Source organism: Apostichopus japonicus, chromosome 17 (assembly GCF_037975245.1).
Source record: "Apostichopus japonicus isolate 1M-3 chromosome 17, ASM3797524v1, whole genome shotgun sequence".
NCBI lineage: Eukaryota > Metazoa > Echinodermata > Holothuroidea > Aspidochirotida > Stichopodidae > Apostichopus > Apostichopus japonicus.
In genome coordinates this window covers 1784471-1806395 of record NC_092577.1, presented here as the reverse complement: position 1 = coordinate 1806395, position 21925 = coordinate 1784471, and the positions used below count along the sequence as shown (strand labels likewise).

The 21925-nt window shown below is 37.4% G+C and overlaps 1 protein-coding gene across 3 annotated transcripts; it reads left to right on the top strand.

The window, feature by feature from the left end:
• The first annotated feature begins 40 nt into the window (after positions 1–40).
• LOC139984155 (solute carrier family 25 member 32-like) lies at positions 41–20305 on the top strand. Of its 3 annotated transcripts, none has more exons than XM_071997910.1 (8): positions 41–180; positions 2181–2353; positions 3457–3607; positions 4563–4648; positions 5312–5484; positions 6451–6564; positions 7149–7294; positions 19346–20305. In XM_071997910.1, the coding sequence occupies exons 2-8, from the start codon at positions 2209–2211 to the stop codon at positions 19467–19469; spliced, it is 939 nt and encodes a 312-aa protein (XP_071854011.1). In that variant the 5' UTR covers positions 41–180; positions 2181–2208; the 3' UTR covers positions 19470–20305. The 3 variants fall into 3 exon arrangements, with proteins under 3 accessions (XP_071854011.1, XP_071854008.1, XP_071854010.1); XM_071997907.1 differs by lacking the exon at positions 19346–20305 and adding an exon at positions 11948–16722; XM_071997909.1 differs by lacking the exon at positions 19346–20305 and adding an exon at positions 11948–16722 and having other exon boundaries at positions 56–197.
• The last annotated feature ends 1620 nt before the right edge of the window (positions 20306–21925 follow it).

Sequence of the window (21925 nt, the reverse complement as noted above, 5' to 3'; positions counted from 1 at the left end):
GATCGCGATAGGAGCCAAGGCCAGCATAGACTTACGTAACCTGGTACTGGTAGGCTCAAGAATCAAAATTAATATTGCATCATTCATCGTAAAGGCTTAATTGTTTCTGTATCAATAAACGTTTGTAAATATTTACTCTTGATAATGAATTACGACTGAGAATGACGTTGATGGTTAAAGGTGAGCTTCTTCTCAGTGTAAGTGGTTTGTTATTTCTAGATTTCGTGAAATACGTATTTCCACTACACTTCTAGCAGTAGACCCATAGAAATTGAACTAAGGCCTACTTCAAATTTTACCTACAGTAACCTAGCCTATAAAGTATCTTAAACTTACAAGTAACATTAAGCAAAGTGTATGGCTATTGAAATTTGTAAGACTAAGACACATGACCTTGACTGAATAATTTGTCAAAATACGGCTTTGCGATACCTTACTTGCCAGATCAAGTCCCATTTTTCCTGTTCAGACTCTATTTATTTAAGCCTAACCTAGGCCTAGTACTAGTAATGTAGTAACATGTGTTTCTCTTTGGACATGTAAGTTTTCTAGGCCTATGTTTGCTCTTTGTTTGTTATGTATTGGCTCCAATGAAAACCTTTACTTTTTGATTTGGATTTTAAGTTAACTTGAAAGTGTAAGGCCTAGCTAGCATAGAGATTTTTAGAAATTAGACTAGGATTCAGGAACAAAGTTGTTTTGTGCTCATGCAATTTGTTTTTACTTGAATATGACACTTTACATCACTTACTTATTTTAATTTCAACCAATGAACTTATGTAAGTTAGAGATATTTTGCACAATTTCAGTAGCCAGGTATGTTTTCGTTCTCATATTAGCCTAGGCTATTTTGAAAATGACACTTACATTTAGCCTACTTAACAATATTAAAAATAAATGGCATAGTCCAAACAGTTTAAGATGAGACTTGATCTGCATGCCATTCCCCCTGCCAATTCTACATTTGTAAATTCAAGAACGAAAATTGACTGTTATTTTGTAATATAGGTTGCTATGACAAAGAAATTTTTCAGGCTTGGCATATGAATCATCAATGTTAGGACGCATGCAGTTCCAACATTGTTGGTCACAAGAAAGGTCATGGGGTCAATCACAAAGTCTATGGTACCTCATATGTTGGTTACTTACTTGACTCGTGCATCACTCTGAGTCGTGATTGCTTCTCTCAGAGAAGCAGTATTTGAGGGACTTAGTTTACCGCAGTTGTTTCCTTTCTGTTAGGAACCTCATTATTTTTTAGAATTATGCATGAAGGTGGGTCATTTTCTGTGTTAATGTTTACATATTCTGCATCAATTTTGCATCCAAAATGCAAATGGTGTGTCAGTTCTGCAAGTCATTTTACAGGAGATGTCAGTCACATACAGTAAGTGACTGTGATCTGCTCCAATATACATATTTTGGTGATCCATGTACAGTAGGTTCAATATACACATTTTTTATGTTCTGCACAGTTTCAATCATATACATTTTGGTGATCCACGTAGGTTCAATATGACGGACTGTGCCAAGTGTAGTTATACCGTACACATGACAAATATGCATTATGCCTGGCTGAGCATGGCAAAATAAATTGCATTGCTTAACTGTTTATATGCCTGTTGCTATGTCAATAAAGTGCAATGAAGAGTAGCCTTCATTCTCCGTAAGTCTGGTACTAGATCTTACAGTATGTAATGCAGTGTCTGCCCGGATTTACCCTTCGTTTTTGTTTCATTGGTAGTTCTGGGCTGGTTCACCCAGTTGGACCAGTAATTGCTCAGCTTGTCAGATACTTTTTTTTAAGGAAAAGTCGCCCAGGAAAGAACCTGGGCACGAAAACCAAACTACCAAACGACTGATCCGCTCTCAACCCCAGTCCCCTTGCATCGGGACTGTGACTGTGTGATCATCGTCAGGTGTGCATCACCATTCCCCTCGAAAGGGAACAGATACTACTGTACACATGATCTTAGCCAATAATGAAATAATCCTTGTTAAGAAGTTTGCTGTATAGTCTACACTCTACAAACTTGCAAACTTTAACAAATAAGCAATCTTTTCATATTATTGACAATCTAGGTACAGTAGCTTCAATAGTGCATAGCTAATGTGTTTTTGTACTTCTGCAGATGTTATTTTGACCTCTGACCTGCATATATCTTTCTTATCTTTTGTAGGACAACCAATAACTGTATTAGTTACTCAATGGCTGAAGGTCAAGAGGTCAAGAAGGCCATAGGAAGTGTCTTCAAGCAGCTGAAATACGAGCATTTAGTTGCGGGGATCAGTGGAGGTGTCTTGTCAACTTTAGTCTTGCACCCGCTAGATCTACTCAAGATCAGGTTTCAAGGTACGGGTGTGATCACGGCATGTAAATTAGTCGACCAGGTCGAATTGTTTGTTGAACGGTGCTGCCACCATGCAAGGTCTTAGACTTTTCTTCGACTTATGTGTTCTGCTAAAAGGGCTTAATTGATGATCGATGGGCTGTGGAGAACTGAGGCCTTACTTGACATGCATTACACCGTAGACATTCTTTGCATACAGTACTTAACTCTCTATTTCGAGAAACTACTAGGTATAACTTGAGAAACAAAGCAATAACACCAAAATTCAAAATTAATGTGTATAGAAATAGCTTGATTTATGGTGCTGCTATTTATTTACAAAATGGTAATCTGGATAATTAGTTATTGTAGACAGCTGCACTTGTACATATGTTTTTGTTTTTGTGCACTAACATTTTAAAGTTAATATTTTCTTATTACGTTCTCACTTTTGATGTCCTGTTTATAAATATTTATATTTATACTGGAAATAAATATAATGAAAAAAAAAAAAGGTAAAGTAATGATAATGTTGAAATTAGAAAATGAGTTCTAGAATGATTGGCTCTCAAACAATTGGGTTTGTTGTTGTGTGACACCACAGGACCTTGCAAAGCATGTTTATAGATCTTCCTTTCAATAGTCAGTGCTATGTAGCAATGTCAGTGCTGCATTATTGGGAAAGTCAAGTTAACCTTTCTGTGGTATGATCACTGCAAAATATCTGTGTAAAATAATGACATTTTAACAATTTCCCTCACGATATTAAGTTTGACTCAAACATACCAAGGAATGACTCGTTGCCACAGTGTAGCCTTTGTCAGATTAACATCCTATTTTGACATTCCATATCCTCAATCTCGTTTGATTCTTCGTGCTTGTCAATGTTTCTTGGAGGGACGTAAATTTGATTCCTGGTGCAATCGAAGTCTGAAAAGGTACCAGTCTATGTGTATCTAATTACACATCAATCTATGTCTCTAGAGTGGAAATAGTTTACCATCCTCATCCACTTCAAAATCTCTGGAAAATATTTCATCATCTTTTCAATGATTTACTTCTATCTTTCAAGCGATCTGTCATCTTCACAAATTTCTCCTTCCTTTTTTTCTTTTCTTTTCTTCAGTCAATGATGGGAGGAAAGAAAGACCAAGCTACAGAGGTTTGGTGCAGGCCACTAAAAGTATAACCTCCCAGAATGGAGTGCGGGGTCTCTACCAAGGTGTGGTCCCAAATGTCGTCGGGGCAGGGGCATCCTGGGGTTTCTATTTCTTTTTGTGAGTGGTGGTAACACGTTTGATTTTGTTATGTAAATTTAAAATCAGGGTGATCATGTGAGGGGAATGTTTGATGCTATCAGATATATAACCTGTTGCTATGTGTTCATGTTTGCCAACAAAACATGTTGCTATGTATAGCAAACAGGCAGCTGTGTACTGATCGTACGTTTATTTAGATATATTATTCTTATCATACATCTGGTCACTATCTTTCCCCCCCTTGCATTTGGGGGGGGGGAGGGGTGGGTGGTGGTGTTGGGGGAGAATAATTTAATGAACTTAATGGGATAGCTGATGTATCTCAAACCATTCATAGTATCTCAAATTGTTAAAAGGGTTTCAAAATGCAAAAGTGGACAACAGATGTGTCACTTGCTTAATAGTACAATTATTCTTCTCTGAAAATGATTTTGGTCAGATAAGAAGGATACATGTGTTTGGGATATCTGTGGTTATGGAAATATGCTAAGCAAAACAAAACCTTCATGTCTACCCATGGAAAAATTGTGGAAGTAATTTGAGACGAAGGGTCTACTTGAAGTAAACCTTTGGCTGTAAGTGTTTTTTTCCCAGGAATGTGTCTTATACGTCCATACTAATGCATAGCTGTGGAGCAAGCCAGTGACTTGATATATGTTGTTTGAAGAAGTCCTGGATTAAATATAGTAATAAAATGCAACACAAAAAAACCTGTTGAGGAAATGAAAATGCATTTTGGTTATCTGAATAACAATGTGTATAATATAAGGCTCTGTTTAATGGGGATTATTTACAATTTACGTTGTGATCAGTTAGGGACATGTGTGATGGTTGATTATATTGGTGACAGACTTTGCCAAGAATTGCAGAACAAGTAAAGAGAGAATTAGAACTGAGAGAACATCCATTTTACTGAGCACATATACCAGACAGGTGGTGTAAAATAATGACTTTCTTATCTCCTGTCTTATAGTTATAATGCACTGAAGACATACATGCAAGGTACTAGCACAGAACCACTCAGTGCCGGTCAGCATATGCTAGCTGCAGCTCAGTCAGGTGAGTGGAAATGGTGAGAGGCTAGTGGGAGGGGGGTGGTGGGAGGGGAGGGGGTGAAGAGGAGTGTCTACATCTAACAGCCTTAATGGTTTAAGTGCAAGGTAAGAGCACAGAACCACTTAGTGCTGGTCAGCATATGCTAGTTGCAGTGAGCGGAAATGGTGAGATGCCAGGGGGGAAGGGGGTGGTGGGAGTGGAGGGAAAGGTCAAGGGGGGGGGGGGTAGAGCAGTGTCTACATCTAACAGCCTTAATAGCTTACATGTTGTGCACATGATTGCAGATATTTTTGTGAAGAGTCCAGACCTACAAGTGATAGGAATTGTTAAGTGCTTTGAGGTCCTATTTTGATGTAAGGGGCTACATAAGAATAAATTATTATGATTATGATTATTATGTTTGCAATGCAGTGAACAGCTTCCATGCTCACAATTTGAATGGATCAGTATTGATAACTACAGCAGAGAAATCAATAGTTTATCTTTACCAATTTGTCCAATTTATCTCGACATTTCTCGGAATACAGAGGGACAAGTAAATAGCAGTTTCACAGTTCAACTGAGAAGTACTTTGCTGTTATGTTTCAACGTATCTCTCCCTTTTTTTTTATTTTTTATTTTTTAATTTATTTATTTATTTAATTTTTTTTTTTTTTTGTGGTACAGGTGTGTTGACTCTAACCATGACCAACCCTATCTGGGTAGTGAAGACTCGGTTATGTTTACAATATGAGGGCCTTCAGGGTGATGTGTCTAAGGTACAAGTTAAGAAGTACAGGGGCATGGTGGATGCCCTTTGGAAGGTCTATCACTTTGAAGGTGTAACAGGGCTCTATAAGGTAAGTCATACAAACCATATACAGAATATTTTATCCCGTATCACATAGCAACATACTGTGCAAAATTGTCAAACTGCTATACAAATCCAAAGAATGTATAGCAGTCTTTGTGTGTACACAAGAAACAGTGTATTTTATATGTAAGTGCAGAGCCTTCAAGACTGCAACACAAAATCAGAAGATTAAATTATTCTCTGCATCAGCATATATAAGTGAAAAAGGTGTCTTGGGGGGTAGGGAAGGGGGGGGAGGGAAGGTGGAGATAGGGAGTAGTTTATTTTGTCGAGTCTATTTCAATAATATGAAGAGTTTGTTTACTATATTACATGTTCAATCTATGATGAACGTTATGAACCCTAATTGAATTGAATTAATTTGAATTGAGTTGAATTATCGGAAATTCACCTTACACAGGTCGTAAACGGCAAAAACGAAAGCAATAGTATAAGTATCAATAGACTGCGATACACATACAGTAATACAAACATATAAACAGCAAGTCCTACAAACAAGAAACTTATCTTCTCACTTGTGAATTAAATATATGGATAGAATTAGGCACAAATGAGTATCTGTAGCGGGCCCTAAGTGTGAAAATTTAATTGTGTGAATTATTAAAATAGTCCCTTTATCATTTTGTAGTGCCCTGTTTACACATAAATTCTAACTTGGTTTGAACCCTTGTATATGGAGCCTCTAACAATTGTTTTTTTTTGGTGAGCGTTTAGTTTACGTACGAACGATTTGTATAATAACACAGAATATTATCTTCTCTTTGATTCATAGGTTAGTATTAAACAAGAACACAGACACTATTACACTTTGGGGAACATTGCCTAACATAGACTATTTACTTCCTCTTTTGTAATCTTCCTGTTCTAAAACTAGCTAAGACATTAAAAATCATGAGATTGACGATATCAGCGAAAGATTTTATTATTTGTCTTTTTTGTTATGATTCGTCAGGGTTTCATTCCGGGTTTGTTTGGTGTTTCACATGGGGCCCTCCAGTTCATGGCCTATGAGGAGCTAAAGAAGCACTATACATCCTACAAGGGTCTTTCACCAACAGTGCAACTGGTAAGAGGGCTCTCTCTAGGTTATTATTATTATATAATGTTCATTATATGATATTGTTTCATAAAATCTTGCAAAAGTTGAAAAGAACAAAGACGTGTTTCTACTAGTACTGGGGGGCATCAAATTTTATCTAAGTGTGAGTCTGCATATGGGTAATGACAGATTATACACTTCTGCATGGGACATTGCCAATCAATTATTTCAGAATACACTGTTATCATTGAATAAAGCGCATTGAGACCGCCGGTATAATGCGCTATTTAAAATCAGTATTATTATTATTATCATCATCATAAGTAGGTCGGACAATATGTTAACAAAATGCCCCAAAATGCCATGTTTGTCCTCTTGCGTCATTCAGTGAGTTCATTGTTTTAGTCGATTTATGGTTATTATTAGGTTCAGAAGGTCTAATTAGTCGACTTCAGAAAACCTTGCAGACCCCCACAGAAGGTTCTTTGCGTGGCCCCACTTTACACCGGTGGTGTGTTCTAGGTTATTCAATTCCTTGTGCTCAGTAAGAGGAAGTATACATGGTTTTTATACATGTCCGATATTACATAATACATGCCATGTCTCTGCAGGGTGCCATGGAATACATCACCTTTGCGGCCGTCTCAAAGATGTTCGCTGTCGTGACAACGTACCCGTACCAAGTGGTGCGGTCCAGACTGCAGGACCAACATTCCCAGTACAGAGGTGTGTGGGATACCATCGTAAAAACATTCAGGTAAGTTGAGTTGGATTTGGATTGTATTCCCTGAATATGACGTTAATATTTTATGAACTAATTAATTAATAATTAGTACTAAATAGTTAAAGACTAATAGCTAAGATAATAAGAGTTTGCAGTCCTCAGTTCGAGTGAGTGGTTGATTCAGGTTGGATTGGGGGATACCAAATACTTTTGAAATTAGTTTTGAAATTCAAATTTGAAGTTCATCTTCACAGAGTAGTTTATCTGCATCGGTTAATGTTGCTGACATAACTCTACCCATCTTCGGAGAGTAGGTTACCCACCAAAGTAATTATATAACTCAAATAAAATAAAACTGTTAGCAAACTGCTTATTCACTCGAGAGCCTGTGTAAGAGAATGTGTAAAAGTAAGTTGGCCTGACGTTTCGGTCCTAGCATGATCTTCAAAGGCTAAATGACAAGTAACAGTAACAGAAGGGACAAAAACACGCACCGAATACAGACAGGTAAATGAGCATGGTGAACACAATGCATACATAAATATATAAGTGACGTAACTCTACCCATCTTTGGAGAGTAGGTTACCCACCTAAGTAAATATAACTGCCGTGACGCTACCCATCTTCACAGAGTATGTTACCCACCTAAGTAAATATAACTGACGTAACTCTACCCATCTTCACAGAGTAGGTTACCCACCAAAATAAATATAGCTGACATAACTCTACCCATCTTCACAGAGTAGGTTACCCACCTAAGTAAATATAACTGACGTGACGCTACCCATCTTCACAGAGTAGGTTACCCACCTAAGTAAATATAACTGACGTGACGCTACCCATCTTCACAGAGTAGGTTACCCACCTAAGTAAATATAACTGACGTAACTCTACCCACCAAAGTAAATATAACTGACGTAACTCTACCCATCTTCACAGAGTAGGTTACCTGACTAAGTTAATGTTGCTGATGTGACGCTACCCAGTTTCTTCATTCTACCATCTTTGTTTGTACCTATTTTTCATCTCATCTTACCTCAACACAATCCTTCCATTTTACACTCACGTTCTGATTCTGTTTCACGTTTCATCCATTTTATTCATGTGTACAACACCATACAGCACTTGGTAAAGTGTTAACATTGTTCTGCCATTAACAGGTATCAAATTAAATGAAGATGAGAAGGAAGAGATGGAGGGTGGAAGATGAGAGGGGGGGGGTGGGGAGGGGTTATGAGTATGGATGGTATGCAATGTTTGTTTCTTAACACAAACTGTGCAGTAATGGTGGTATGGATAAATTGTAATCTAGCTTATGTGTTTGCAAATCATGTGTATGCAAATCTAGCTCATGTGTATGCAAATCTAGCTCATGTGTATGCAAATCTAGCTGATGTGTTTGCAAATCTTGGCATTTACTTGATGATGTAGGGGAAAGCATGGTAATGTGAGGGGGGAAGGAGGGTGATGTGAGGGAGGAAGCAGTTGATGTGATGGGGGAAGGAGGGTGATGTGAGGGAGGAAGCAGTTGATGTGATGGGGGAAGGAGGGTGATGTGAGGGAGGAAGCAGTTGATGTGAGGGGGATTTGAGGGTTAAACTGGGGCATGTGAGGGTGAGCAGGGTGATGTCAGGGGGAAGCAGGGTGATATGAGCGGGGAAGCAGGGGTATGTGAGTGGGAGTAGGGTGATGAAAGGGGAAAGTAGGGTAATGTGAGGAGCGGGGTGATGTGAGAGAGAAGCAGGGTGATGTGACGGGGTAGCAGGGTGATGTGATGGGGTAGCAGGGTGATGTGAGGGGGAGGAGGGTGATGTGACAGGAAGCAGGGTGATGTGAGGGGGTAGCAGGGTGATATAAGGGGTATGCATGGGTATGTGAGTGGGAGTAGGGTGATGCGAGGGGAAGCAGGGTGATGTGAGGGGGTAGCAGGGTGATGTGAGGGGGAGGAGGGTGATGTGACAGGAAGCAGGGTGATGTGAGGGGGTAGCAGGGTGATGTGGGGGGTAGCAGGGAGGGTAATTTGAGACAGAGATGTGTGTGGATGGTGGGTTGGTCACCAGGTAGGGATGATGATTATCCTTATCACAAAATGAGCTCTATTTATGGTGATAAATACTTTGTCATCTTACTCATACAAACTGTAGGATTGCTGAATGAGAAAAGACTGGACAGACATTTGTTTGTCATTTTGTTTTACTGTATTGTGGAGAAGATGAAAGTCAGCTTTGCAATATGTGTTGAGATAACTGCTAAGCTAGCCAGTGACCTCATTAAGGTTACATGCAATACCTGGTCATATATCAGTAGTCTCAGCTGTTGTGTCCAGACAACAACATTTGATTATTTAATAAGTGTGCTTTTAAACAAAGACTGGTTCCGTAAGTAGAGTTATGCCGTCGGTGTTAGGCAAATCTGGTGTGGATAGTTCAGAAACATTTTGGAACATCGTCTGGTGTTCCAATGTTTCTATTTTGGGTGATTGTGTTAGGGCACCATGTTTCTAGATTTGGAGGCTGAGGGGGCTGCAGCATCGTGCAGCTAGGCTTTTATCACAGGACTGCATCTTGTTTACTCCACAATTTACATAATGGGCACAGCCGGTGCTGCAGAGAAAATCTCTGTTGTTCGATAATGATTCACCTTTGCCACAGTGAAATTTTCGTTTTGACACGTGTCGTCTGAAGTATATTTTTTAGGGAAACAATTTTCCCCAACCTACTGAATACTCATTATGACATGGATTTTCTGTTGGCTGAAGTTGATTGCTAAGCAAACTTTCCTGAAAATGTTCTGAAACTTTAGGGGAATACACGTTCTCATCGCATATCTTGTATCAAGAAGATGACACAATCTTGCCAAATTTGGTGAAATATTTTTCGATTAGATGAATCTGGCAATGGCAGAATAGATGACGTCATAAGGGCACTTTGGCTGAAAAGTCTTTGGTTTTTGTCTTTATAATTTGTCAATCATTGATGCACAGAGGAAAAAGAATATTTCTACTAAAAAAAAAATCCATTTTTTTAAAAATCCAGTGTAGACATTTTGACATCTAAGCAAACTTTCCAAAGGTATCAGGCTTAAAGATAAATCAACAAGAAGCCCAGGTGACATCACAGACGCCCAGGCTACTGTGATTGGAGGGAGTAGTCGACAGTTCAGCCAATCAAAATAGGTTACATTCAGTCTACTATATCCCAGAGTTAGGGGCAAGATCCTGAGATGGAGTTTTCCAACAAGAAATGGATATAAGTTTGGTCACCAGAAATTCCTTAAGAAAAGTTACAAAAACTGAAGCGCACATGGTTCCTTGATGTCATGATTAGACTTGATCAAGTCCTTCAGCCTTGTGTGTGATCGAACATGAAAATATATATTTCCCAAATCTATTGAGATATTTTTGTAGCTGTTTTGGAAAGCTGATCATGACAATGATCTCCATCACTAAGAGCAATGATGATGGTGTTGGGTTTTAGGGATGCACCGGATCCAAATTTTTGGATCCGGCCGGAACCGGATTTTGCCAGATAGTACATGAAATCCGGTTTTTTTCATTACACAACAGAAAATCATTAATAAGAAGTAGAAGTATGAAACAAGGAGCAAATCAAGGAGCCAATCCGCCAAAAAGGCGGAGTGTATAGCCTAGTGGTTAACGCCGGCGTCTCCCAGTCATGAGATCCCCGGTTCGATTCCCCGCCGACAGCAAGGTGTGTCGTCTGGCAAGGGTGTTGTTCAATAACAACTTCCCGACATGGACGTTAAATGGATGTGTGCCGAGAGATTGGCTTCGGTCAGCTTGCGAGTCTATAAGCCTCCATGGCTTCTTTCGCGAGTTCCTGCTTGCGGGAAGATCACATATACATACATACATACATCTTAGGTGAGGTATACGCATATTATAATGAAGGTGGAATTAAGACCCCATTTATAAGATTAAATATGACTTGAAGTGGTGTAATCTACATTACCATTGAGAAAATTAAATTAAACATGTTAAACCTAATTTTTCCATACTTTGAATGTTTTTATTAATTTTTGGAAATAGTTTACATTGATTTAAGTTAATACCAACACCTTTTTAAGGAATAATTCAGACCAGATTTTGAAAAAGATCTGGCCGGATTTTGAAAAATATCCGGCCGGATTTTGAAAAATATCCGGCCGGATTTTGAAAAATATCCGGCCAGAACCGGATAATTGCTCACTATCCGGTCGGATAGTCCGGCCGGACCGGATATCTGGTGCATCCCTATTGGCTTTGTTGCACCATGAAAAAAATAACTAAGTGCCACAGGTGACATTGTCCGCTCTACTTCCAGGGAAGCTCCTAAAGCTGTTAACGGTACTGTACTTCCATTCTTGCATTTGTGAATTATACCTTGTACTATTAATGTAGGCTTGTTATTCTCGAGCTGGTGTAACCGTAGTAACTGCCGTAACCATGGTAATTGCTGTTGACAGCATTAGTGCACCTGTACAGCCACTGCCACATTGTCTCTCCACGTCCTGCACCTGTGACCTTTCATGACCTCAGGTGTTAATCGCTTGCTACTTCTGATATCATATAAGTGCCATGGTATTTATTTGAGCCCTTTAAAAGTGCCTCCTCCGTGTGCTATCTGATGCCCTTTGTTTGTGCACCCTTGTCCTCAGAATGCCCTTTGTCTTCTGTTTCTTCCACAGAGGCGAAGGAGTCCGAGGCTTCTACAAGGGTGTGGGCGTTAATCTCTTACACACCGGACCCAACTGTTGCATAGTTTTTCTCTTGTACGAAAAAATACCGATTCTGTTGTCATCCAAGTCAAACAAAGGAGGCAAAAAGTAGCTGGGTCTGATGGGACTGGTGCAAGGTGGAGAGGTCTTGTGACATGAACCAGTGTGTCTGGTGTAAGACTGGTCTGGTGTAAGACTGGTGCACGGTGGAGAGGACATGTGACATGAACTGGTCTGTCTGGTGTAAGACTGGTCAGATGTAAACCAAGTTCTGGTGTTAGAGTGGTGTAATAAGCTAGGTCTCGTGAGATACGGCTCTGGCATGAAACCTGGTCTCGTAGCAAATTGGTTTGACATGTAATCCGCTCTGGTTTAAGACTGGTGTGGTATGTAGTTGTCTTGGTGTAAAAATGGTGTTCAACAGTTTCGGTGTTAAACTGGTCAAGTGTAAACCTTGTCTGATGAAACTACAGAGATAATTTTCCTGGTTTGGCAGTAAACTGCTCTGCTATGAAGCCTGGTCTGGTGTAAAACTGGTGTGGTATGGAGTTGGGCCTGGTTTTAAAAATGGTGTCAAATTAGACTGGTGTTCATACGGTCTGGTGTTAACATGGCCCGGTGTTTAACTGGACTGGTTAAAGATGACAAGTTGGATACATGTGTTTGCATCTGAGACCAGCACTGTACTATGGTTGTATGACTCTGTTGTGAGAGAATATATTCAAATAGTAGATGTTTACTATAGTTCTCTTTGAGAAGTGCAATGGTTTTATAACGATGATACTGTCGATAATAAACACTTTTAAGTAGAGACAGTAAGATGTATCGGCAGGAGGTCGGGAACCTGTTCAGAATACAAGTAGTACATTCCATTACTTAAAACATGGTTAAATTAACAGCACCCAAAGCTTAGCTAGCCTTGTCTGTTTAGGATGTCAAAAGCTTACTTGTTTTAAGTCTGTTTAGAAGCAACACACAATGGGCTTACTCTGTATTAAGGATGAAGCAAGCATCTAAAAGTCAGCTGTGGTTAGTCTGCTCATTTATATCAAAAGCTGACTTGTTTTAAATCTGTTTAGAATCAACACAAAAGCTGACTTTGGTCAAATCCTGTTTAGTATTTTAGTAAAAATAAACTAATTTAGGTCTGTAAAGAATAGAAATGGATCACTTTTGAATTAACAGTGACAAATAAAATGCTCAGTGTGAATTAATTTGAAATTTATATCCTGTGAATGTTTGTCCCCCCTATTTATTTATTTATTTATTTTTGTTTTGCTCCTTGTCCCTGTTTATGGTCTGTTTATGTCATTAAGTAAGAATCGTTTGACAATCTTTCTCGTTCATTCCAAAAGCTTTGTCCAAAAGTGAATGCTTAAATCCGTTTGGTGCTTTCAAAAACCTTTCCTGTTTGTGGTTCTCAATTCTAGAGGAAACATTTGCTGTAAGATAGAATTAGAGTTTATTAATTACCATGTTACGTTAATCTACATCCAAGCCAATGTGTATGGTGAGTATTGTACAGTAATTACTGTGTGATGTGTAAAGTGAGCATAGTACTGCACTGTACTCACTGTGTAATGGTGACATGCAGTGATTTCACAATCAAGGGGATATACAAACCAATATTATTAATTACCATGTTACGTTAATCTACATCCAAGCCAATGTGTATGGTGAGTATTGTACAGTAATTACTGTGTGATGTGTAAAGTGAGCATAGTACTGCACTGTACTCACTGTGTAATGGTGACATGCAGTGATTTCACAATCAAGGGGATATACAAACCAATATTATTAATTACCATGTTACGTTAATCTACATCCAAGCCAATGTGTATGGTGAGTATTGTACAGTAATTACTGTGTGATGTGTATAGTGAGCATAGTACTGCACTGTACTTACTATGTTATGGTGACATGTAGTGATTTCACAATCAAGTGGATATACAAACCGATATTATTAATTACCATGTTACATTAATCATGTTACATCAAAGCAACTGTGTATAGTGAGTATTGTACAGTGATTACTGTGTGATATGTATAGTGAGCATAGTACTGCACTGTACTTACTATGTAATGGTGACATGTAGTGATTTCACAATCAAGTGGATATACAGTACAAACCGATATTATTAATTACCATGTTACATTATTAATCTACATCAAAGCCAATGTGTATAGTGAATGTAGTTACTATTGGTGGCAGCAATTGACTTTACGATCAAGTAAATATTAAACATGTTGTTGAATTGGAATTGATTAAATGGCTAGTTATTACTCATCATATAGTTTTGTACAAGAAAGATACACATTGAATTTATTTTTTTAGTGAAATGGTGCTTGCCTAGTCTAGGGCTATGTAGTTAGTCAATTAAAAGTGTTGTTCTTTACAAGAATTTCTACTTTCTTACAGTAGTTTTGCAGCAGTACTGAGGTTTGATGTGAGAATCGCTTCTGATTTCTCCAAAAAATATGACTATTTCTCCACCTATCATGCTTTTTGAAATCTATCAGTATTCTTCAGAAGTCAATAAAATATAAGATAAGAATGAATTTATAGAATTTAATAGTCCATTAAAGCAATGATTGATTGATGAATGGTAGCTCTAGTATCAAACCAAAGATTGCAAAGATTCTTTCAGCAATAATTTTTTCCTTAATGCAGCTTCTTTATTCTTGTATTTTGTTAATTTACTTTATTTTTTAAGGGTGTTAGAAAGGGAAACATTATTTTTGGCTTCAAAATAATTGAAAAAAATGCATTTGGTGAATATTGAAGTCAAATGCAATGAGTTCAGTCATGTGACATCTCGTAAACCATTTAAGGTGCTATACAGATTCAAAATGTAAGGTTGGATTCTTGAACTATTTGAGTAATAAACAACCAAATGTTTTTTTCATTTCGATGTCTGAATTGGTTTCTTTTCAAGCCAATATGAGCTTTCACATAGTTGTAACAGATGTGGTATACCTACTGTGTAGGTCCTCCTATTGTAAAACTTTCAGGTTTAAGCTGGCGGCTTTTTATCATTTAATTAGGGCATTTTTAAGTGTTTTATTTGTTTTTACTAGCTGATCATACCTTTGTAGTGATTAGAAATATTTTGTTGAAGTCATGTAAAAGGACATTGCCTCAACTGCTAGTGCACATAGGGCTATGTGGTTTTATAACAGGGATATTCAAATATTAGCAAAAAACATTTTAGTACTTAAAATGTGGCAGACAAACATACAGTAAATTTATCAGCATTTTTTTTTTTTTTAAAATCCATTTCAGCCACCAGAATATTCCTTTAATTTATGAAAACCAGCCAATTAATTGATTGATTAGTTGATAGATTGAATAATTAATAACTGAGCAGCTTTTTCTTTTATTTTTGACTTTTGTAAAGAATCATTCATAATGGCATTGTAGATCTGGTAAACTTGTTATATGAAATAAAATACTTAGTGAATTTAGACTTTTGATTGTCATAATGCACATTTTCTCACATTTTATGTTTCATAAATTTGATGTTTTTTTTTACCAATTTTACCATTTTCTGTTAGGAACACATTCCATATTGCAGGCAGGTTATTGTTGTGTGACATTGAACTATAGTATGCGAAACACATAGCTGATAGTGAAATTTGATGTTACTTTGTAAATCTTACATCACACAGGCACAGTATGTGAATGCATAGCTGCTTGGTTGGAACATTGATGTTATATTGGGAATCTTACATCACAGAAGTATGTGAATGTGAATGCACCTGAAGTGAACTTTGAAGTTACTGTACCTTGTGAATCTTATATCACATAAGTACCATATATGAACCCATAGCTGTTGTGAACTTTGAGGTTACCTTGTGAATCTTTAGTGTGAACACACACCTGTAGTGAACTTTGAGGTTACTGCACCTTGTGAATCTTATTTCACACAAGTACCACATGTGAACCCATAGCTGTTGTGATCTTCGAGGTTACCTTGTGAATCTTAAGTGTGAACACACACCTGTAGTGAACTTTGAGGTTAATGTACCTTGTGAATCTTACGTCACAATAAATACAGTATGTGAACACAGCTGTAGTGAACTTTGAGGTCACTACCTTGGAAATCTTATGATCTTCACATGATTTTACATGTTCCTGTTACTGATTTTATAATTTGCCAGTTCTATTTTGAAAATCAAAGGATATATTTCTAGCTAAACGTTGATCTGGCTGCATATCTTTTGTTTTTATCTATTGTCTTTTTTTTATCTATTGTCTTTATCTATTGTTTTTTTTTTTGCCTTTAAATACAAAAGTATAGTAAATAAATTCAGGATAGTTGGTCTTCAGGATAGCATCCCGTAAATCAGAGAGACACCAGCAATTTTGTTTTAATATTTCATTTATGTTTTTTTTTTTTTTTCTATTGTTGTTGCTAGTGTCAACCTTGTTTTACCTGCAGCTCTTTGTTTAGGAAAATATTTCACTTATTTTTAAATTGTCTTTTCAAATTTATACTCTTATTTTTTCAATTTACTCATGTGTATGGATAAATCTGTCATCCCTCTCTCTCCCCCACCCACCAGGGGGATATATAGTGGGGTTGGTTTTGGTAGGTCGAGGGGGATGGTGGGAGGGGTGGGTTCCTCTTATCGAGATGTATCAACCAACCTTTGACAAGGTGCAATCTTTCTTTTGATTGTCTTTTGTGTTTGATATATATATATATATATATATACATATATATATATATATATATATATACATATATATATATATATACATATATATATATATATATATATATATATATATATATATATATATATATATATATATATATATATATATATATATATATATATATATATATATACATATATATATATATATATATATATATATATATATATATATATATATATATATATATATAAATATATACTTTAACCAATTTGTGTAAAGGTAGGGCGTATTTACCTTTGGCAAAATTATATTTTAGAGTCCTTTGACAAAGTTCTGGTGACAAACAATGTGAAACTTTTGTTGTTTTAAGAGACAAAATATTCCATACATAAAACCTCATCTCAGTATCTTGCCTCTGACTAGAGATATGGTTGAATGAATTGAACCATTTTTGACTGGTTAAACCTTACAAAGACATTTTCAGTCGAATTGTCCTGATAGCATCGTCCATTCTACTGTTGCCAGATGCATAATTTACCAAATAAAAACATTTGAAAAATTCATATCTTTGCGATACAAGATGCTATGAGGATGTGGTTTTTTCACCTAAACATTCAGAAAATTTTCAGCAATTTTTGCTGAGCAATCAACCTCAACCACCAGAAAATCGTTTCAATTGCAAACTGGTGGCAAATCTTGTATCTTTTCTAGTACTTAGGTCAATTCATCATTACATTTCCATCAATATATTGTAACGTAGTAAATCAATTTTTATGTTTCTTCACTTCCTTGATTTATAGGGACATGAAAAAAGAATTTGAGCCTGTGACTTCAGGATTTTTCTTAGTTTTCCTTATTTTAAAAGCTGCAATGAAGAGCAATTGGGACTGCATGCCTGGCAGGGATGAAAATGTTTACTCATCTTCTTTTTACTGTCGTTGTTGGGTTTTGCTTTCGTTTTACGTATTAAAACTTGTCATGTAAAAGATATTGTTTCAACTTTACTTTCTCTTAGAATAATTTGTGCATATTACAGTATATCACAGCTGATATTGTAACTGGGTCTTTTGGCGCGTTTAGAAGGGGTATTGCACACGGGCAATATTTTGTGGCTGTAAACATCCCGATATGCCTTTAAGTGCCTGCAGATATCGAGCTAGATGACAAAATATAGTTTTGTTTATAATGTACATATTATGGCAGAGTAAATATTGACATATATCGTGTCACTCATGAGATTAGAAAATTGAATTAAAGAGGTTTATTATATTAATAAAAATCTGTTATTGTTATCATTTTGATGATTGAGAGAAAGTTGAAGGAACCTTGACAAATTATTTTAAATTATTTTCCAGTTTCTGTCACCTACAATTTCCTGTACATATAATCTTCTACCGACAGATATTAAAGGCACTGAAGACTCGCCCAAAACCGCATGTCGCCCTCTGAAACAAGTTAACTTTCTGTTGCTTGCAAGTGAAGTTTTCTTCTTGTCGCTGCAAATGCAGACAGTATAATGAAACGTGATACCTTGTTATCTTTTATCTGGACCTGAAATCAGGGAGTTCCATAACATTTCCCTGCTGAGATGTCCATCGCTGCTATGTACACTGTATTGACCGTAGCTGCATGTATTGACTGTACACTAGTGTCTAATTACGGACGGTAGCAAGCTGTGTGTGTATTTTCTGGGATCGATGATGGTGTCTAAAACTTCTGTTACACCTCATCCGAAACTAGGTCAGATTACCGGCATGAGACCTTTCTTTGTGCGCGAGTCTTCACACCATTTAAGGTCTTGCATCCCAATCAACAGCTCCCATTGGCTTACACACTTAATTCGACACTTTACAACGCCCGCTAGAGGATAGATAGAAGTTTTCAACTGACATGTACTACCCACCATATGATAGCTGATGGCTTGGGCTACTACAGCACATGTAATTGTTGCCACCATCACCATTTAGATTCTGAGCTAGAAAGAGGTCAAAGGTTAGCACAGTGCTCCCCAACCCATCAGCCAGCTCTCGCTGCTGCGGAATGTTCTTGCTTCACCCAGGATTTTCTAAAATGCCTCAAATCACCTTCAATCCTCCAGATTTTTAGACCATCAGTAGTTTATTTTCATCCTCTTCAACATCTTCAAGCATAAAGAAGAATGAAAATACTGGCTGAACAAAATGTATTGGAAACCTTCAGTAGATCTGTCAAGTTAGGACTATTTTCCAACTTTGTCATACCAAAGTATACATACTCTAATTGTGGTATGGTATCTCTTTAGTGTTGTTCAGGGGCACAACCACCATTTTTGTTCCCGGGGGGGGGGGGGGGTGGGGGTAAATGAGTGGAGGGGAATTGGGGATGGTGAGCTGAGATGTTATTTTGTCCAGGGGAAGGGTTTAGTAAGAGCAAAGAGTGACAAAGTTTGTTAAAATGGAGGCTGCTAATATCCATCAGCATTGGCACCGTGAAAACTATGACTTTATGTCGACTATACTTGACCCTTGACCCCATGTGTCTAAGTGCCGACAACTGCCTCCATTCTTATGCAAAGTATTTGTAGTTTAGAAGGAACAAAAGTGAAATGGAAATTGTGGTAAAATGCAGTCATACGTACAAACTTTTTGAAGATAGTGAGCCAATAACAATCAATTTCTTTGCTGAATTTTGTTCTTTTTGGCATTTATATTTTTCATGTCCAGGTATGAGGGATTGCCGGGGTTCTACAAAGGAATGGTACCAAACCTACTCCGGGTTACCCCGGCATGTTGCATCACGTTTCTAGTCTACGAGAAGCTTTCCCACTACCTGTTACCGGCTAGGTGAGGATCCAGGGCTTCTGATGTCAACCGGGGTCACGAGAGGTCGCCCGGCAAGCTAGAAAACCTCGTCTATCCAAAACCAAGACGAAATCTCACAAGTTCATCTGCATGATACGGTTAATAATGTCATCAAATAATACCTGATGAATTTCATTAATGATTTATTGATTACTCGAATAATTTAAATACATCTGATGGAGATCAATTTAATCCTCATAGTGCACATGGGCAACTACTATGAATAATCAATTGGACAATATTTGCAATTTTACTAATATCATTTTGTCTTCCTTTTCACATTTCACAAACTGCCACCCCTTCCCCACCCCCCCTCCATTTTTCTAAATCAATTTTAAGCTTCAATGTCACATACTACTTTGGTGGTGTTTCATAGGCATTTTAAGGACATTTAAGGTAAATAGTTGAAAAACATTTGAAATTCCTTGCACAGATATACGTTGGTAGCCTATGTGTAAAAACTACCTACCATATTCTATAAGGATGTTAAAGTTTCATTCTCATTTTTGCTGCACTTTTTATTCTTCTTTTTAAAGAAAGAAAGGTGGGGGTGGGGGAAGGAATAAGAAATAATCAAGAAATGCATAGGAAAGGAAAAATAATAAATATTAACAAACACAGTTGTGGACCTGGGCCTTCAGAGGAAACATAATCATTGCATGCATTCACCGCCGGCCTGTTTAGTAAAGTTACCATGGTAACATTCATTTAATGAATCTATAGCAGGAATGGCAGATGTATCCTAGTTACGATTAAATCATTAAATTCATGAAAAGGTGGAGTTAATTCAGTCTGACCAAATAAAACAAGATGTAAATTTTATATTTCAAATTTTTCATCTACTTTGTGAACCCAGTTTATTCTTCAGTAGAAAGGTTTGCTTTTAATCTTCTGCAAAGATATTCACAACTGGTCCATGTAACAATAAGGTCACCGTATCTCTTCCAGGACATCCAGGGATATGATGTTGAGCCCATTCCCCCTCCCCCCCAACCCTCATGTTGACATATATCAAGGAGGGGTGATATTTTGAGTTATCTTTTCGAGTGATTTGGTGGTTCTATGTTTCAAGGATATGCCCAAGTTTAAAGGCATTGAAGACTCGCCCCAAACAGTGTGCCGCCATCTTTAAAAAGTTAACTTTCCTTCGCTTGCAAGTGAAGTTTTTCTCTTGTGGCTACAAAATGCAGACAGTAATTAAATGTGATACCTTGTTATCTTTAGCTGGACCTGAGATGTCCATCGCTGCATTGTTTGTACACTGTGCTGTCGGTATTGACCCCAGCTGTATGTACTGACTGTACACTAGTGTCTAATTACGGACAGTAGCAAGCTGTGTGTGTATTTTCTGGGATGGATGGTGGTGTCTAACACTTCTGTTACACCTCATTTGAAACTAGGTGAGATTACTGGCATTAGACATTTCTTTTTGTGAGAGTCTTCACACCCTTTAAAGTATCTCATCCAGAAACAAGAAGTTTGTTCAAAATCAAAATTAATGCCAGAAATGAAATGATGAAGGTAACTGGAAGTCTCTTTATTCATCACCTAGTGTAACATCATGCTTTTTTATGTGAATTTCAGGTAATGATACTTTGTAATGATCTGGGTTGCATATGCCTTTACTTAGCTGTGAGCAATGAATGAACTTGACATTTGTGGTTGTAAAATATCACAGCTTAATGAGGTTCAACTTGAAGCTGTGTCTTCCACTAAGAGGAGGCTGAAGAGGTGAAACTGAGATTATTCAGGGCCTTTCATCAGATAACATTTCATGACTGTGGCCTGCCTTGATCTTCAATGACATCATTTTTAAATGTTGGGTGTTACGTTCTTTAGACCATTCATGTTAGCTCCTTAGAATATATTTCAACTGATAACATCCTTTTCCTGTACCTTTTATTGCTTAAAACATAGTCATTCGTGTATAATATAGTTTACCCCCCCCCCCCACATTGTCCCCTACACATCCACCCCAATATATATCCTGCCCTAGTCTGCCCACCGCCAAAAGAGATATGTGTAGTCAGTCTATGTATCATTAGCAACACATGTTAATAAGGTTGAATGTTCTCAGTAAACACCATTTATGTCCACATCACAAAATGCTTGGAAATCTCTCGGGTAGTACTTCCATGCACAGGAAATATATATATATCTATATATATATATATATGCATGGGCGGCGATCATGGGGGGGGGGCGGGGGGCATGTTCCCCCCAATATTTTAGGTGGGGGATATAGTATCTAATATCCCCCCAATATATGGTGGCATAGTTTTTGTTGAGCAAATTTGTATTTTTTTATGATATCGCTAGTAATTTCACAATAGAAAATGCTTAGATGCAACTTATAAGGCCTCGGAAGTGCCATTTCCAGCGATCTGGAGGCATTTTCGGGCAAAATTCGGCCAACACTTGGTGGCGCTATGCTTATAGATA

Bases quoted from the DNA above. Each gene is read 5' to 3' on its own strand.
- LOC139984155 (XM_071997907.1), top strand. From the start codon at position 2,209: ATGGCTGAAGGTCAAGAGGTCAAGAAGGCCATAGGAAGTGTCTTCAAG. The intron at 4,649-5,311 runs GTGAGTGGAAAT...TTTGTGGTACAG, and splicing joins GCTAGCTGCAGCTCAGTCAG to GTGTGTTGACTCTAACCATG. The intron at 5,485-6,450 runs GTAAGTCATACA...ATGATTCGTCAG, and splicing joins GTGTAACAGGGCTCTATAAG to GGTTTCATTCCGGGTTTGTT.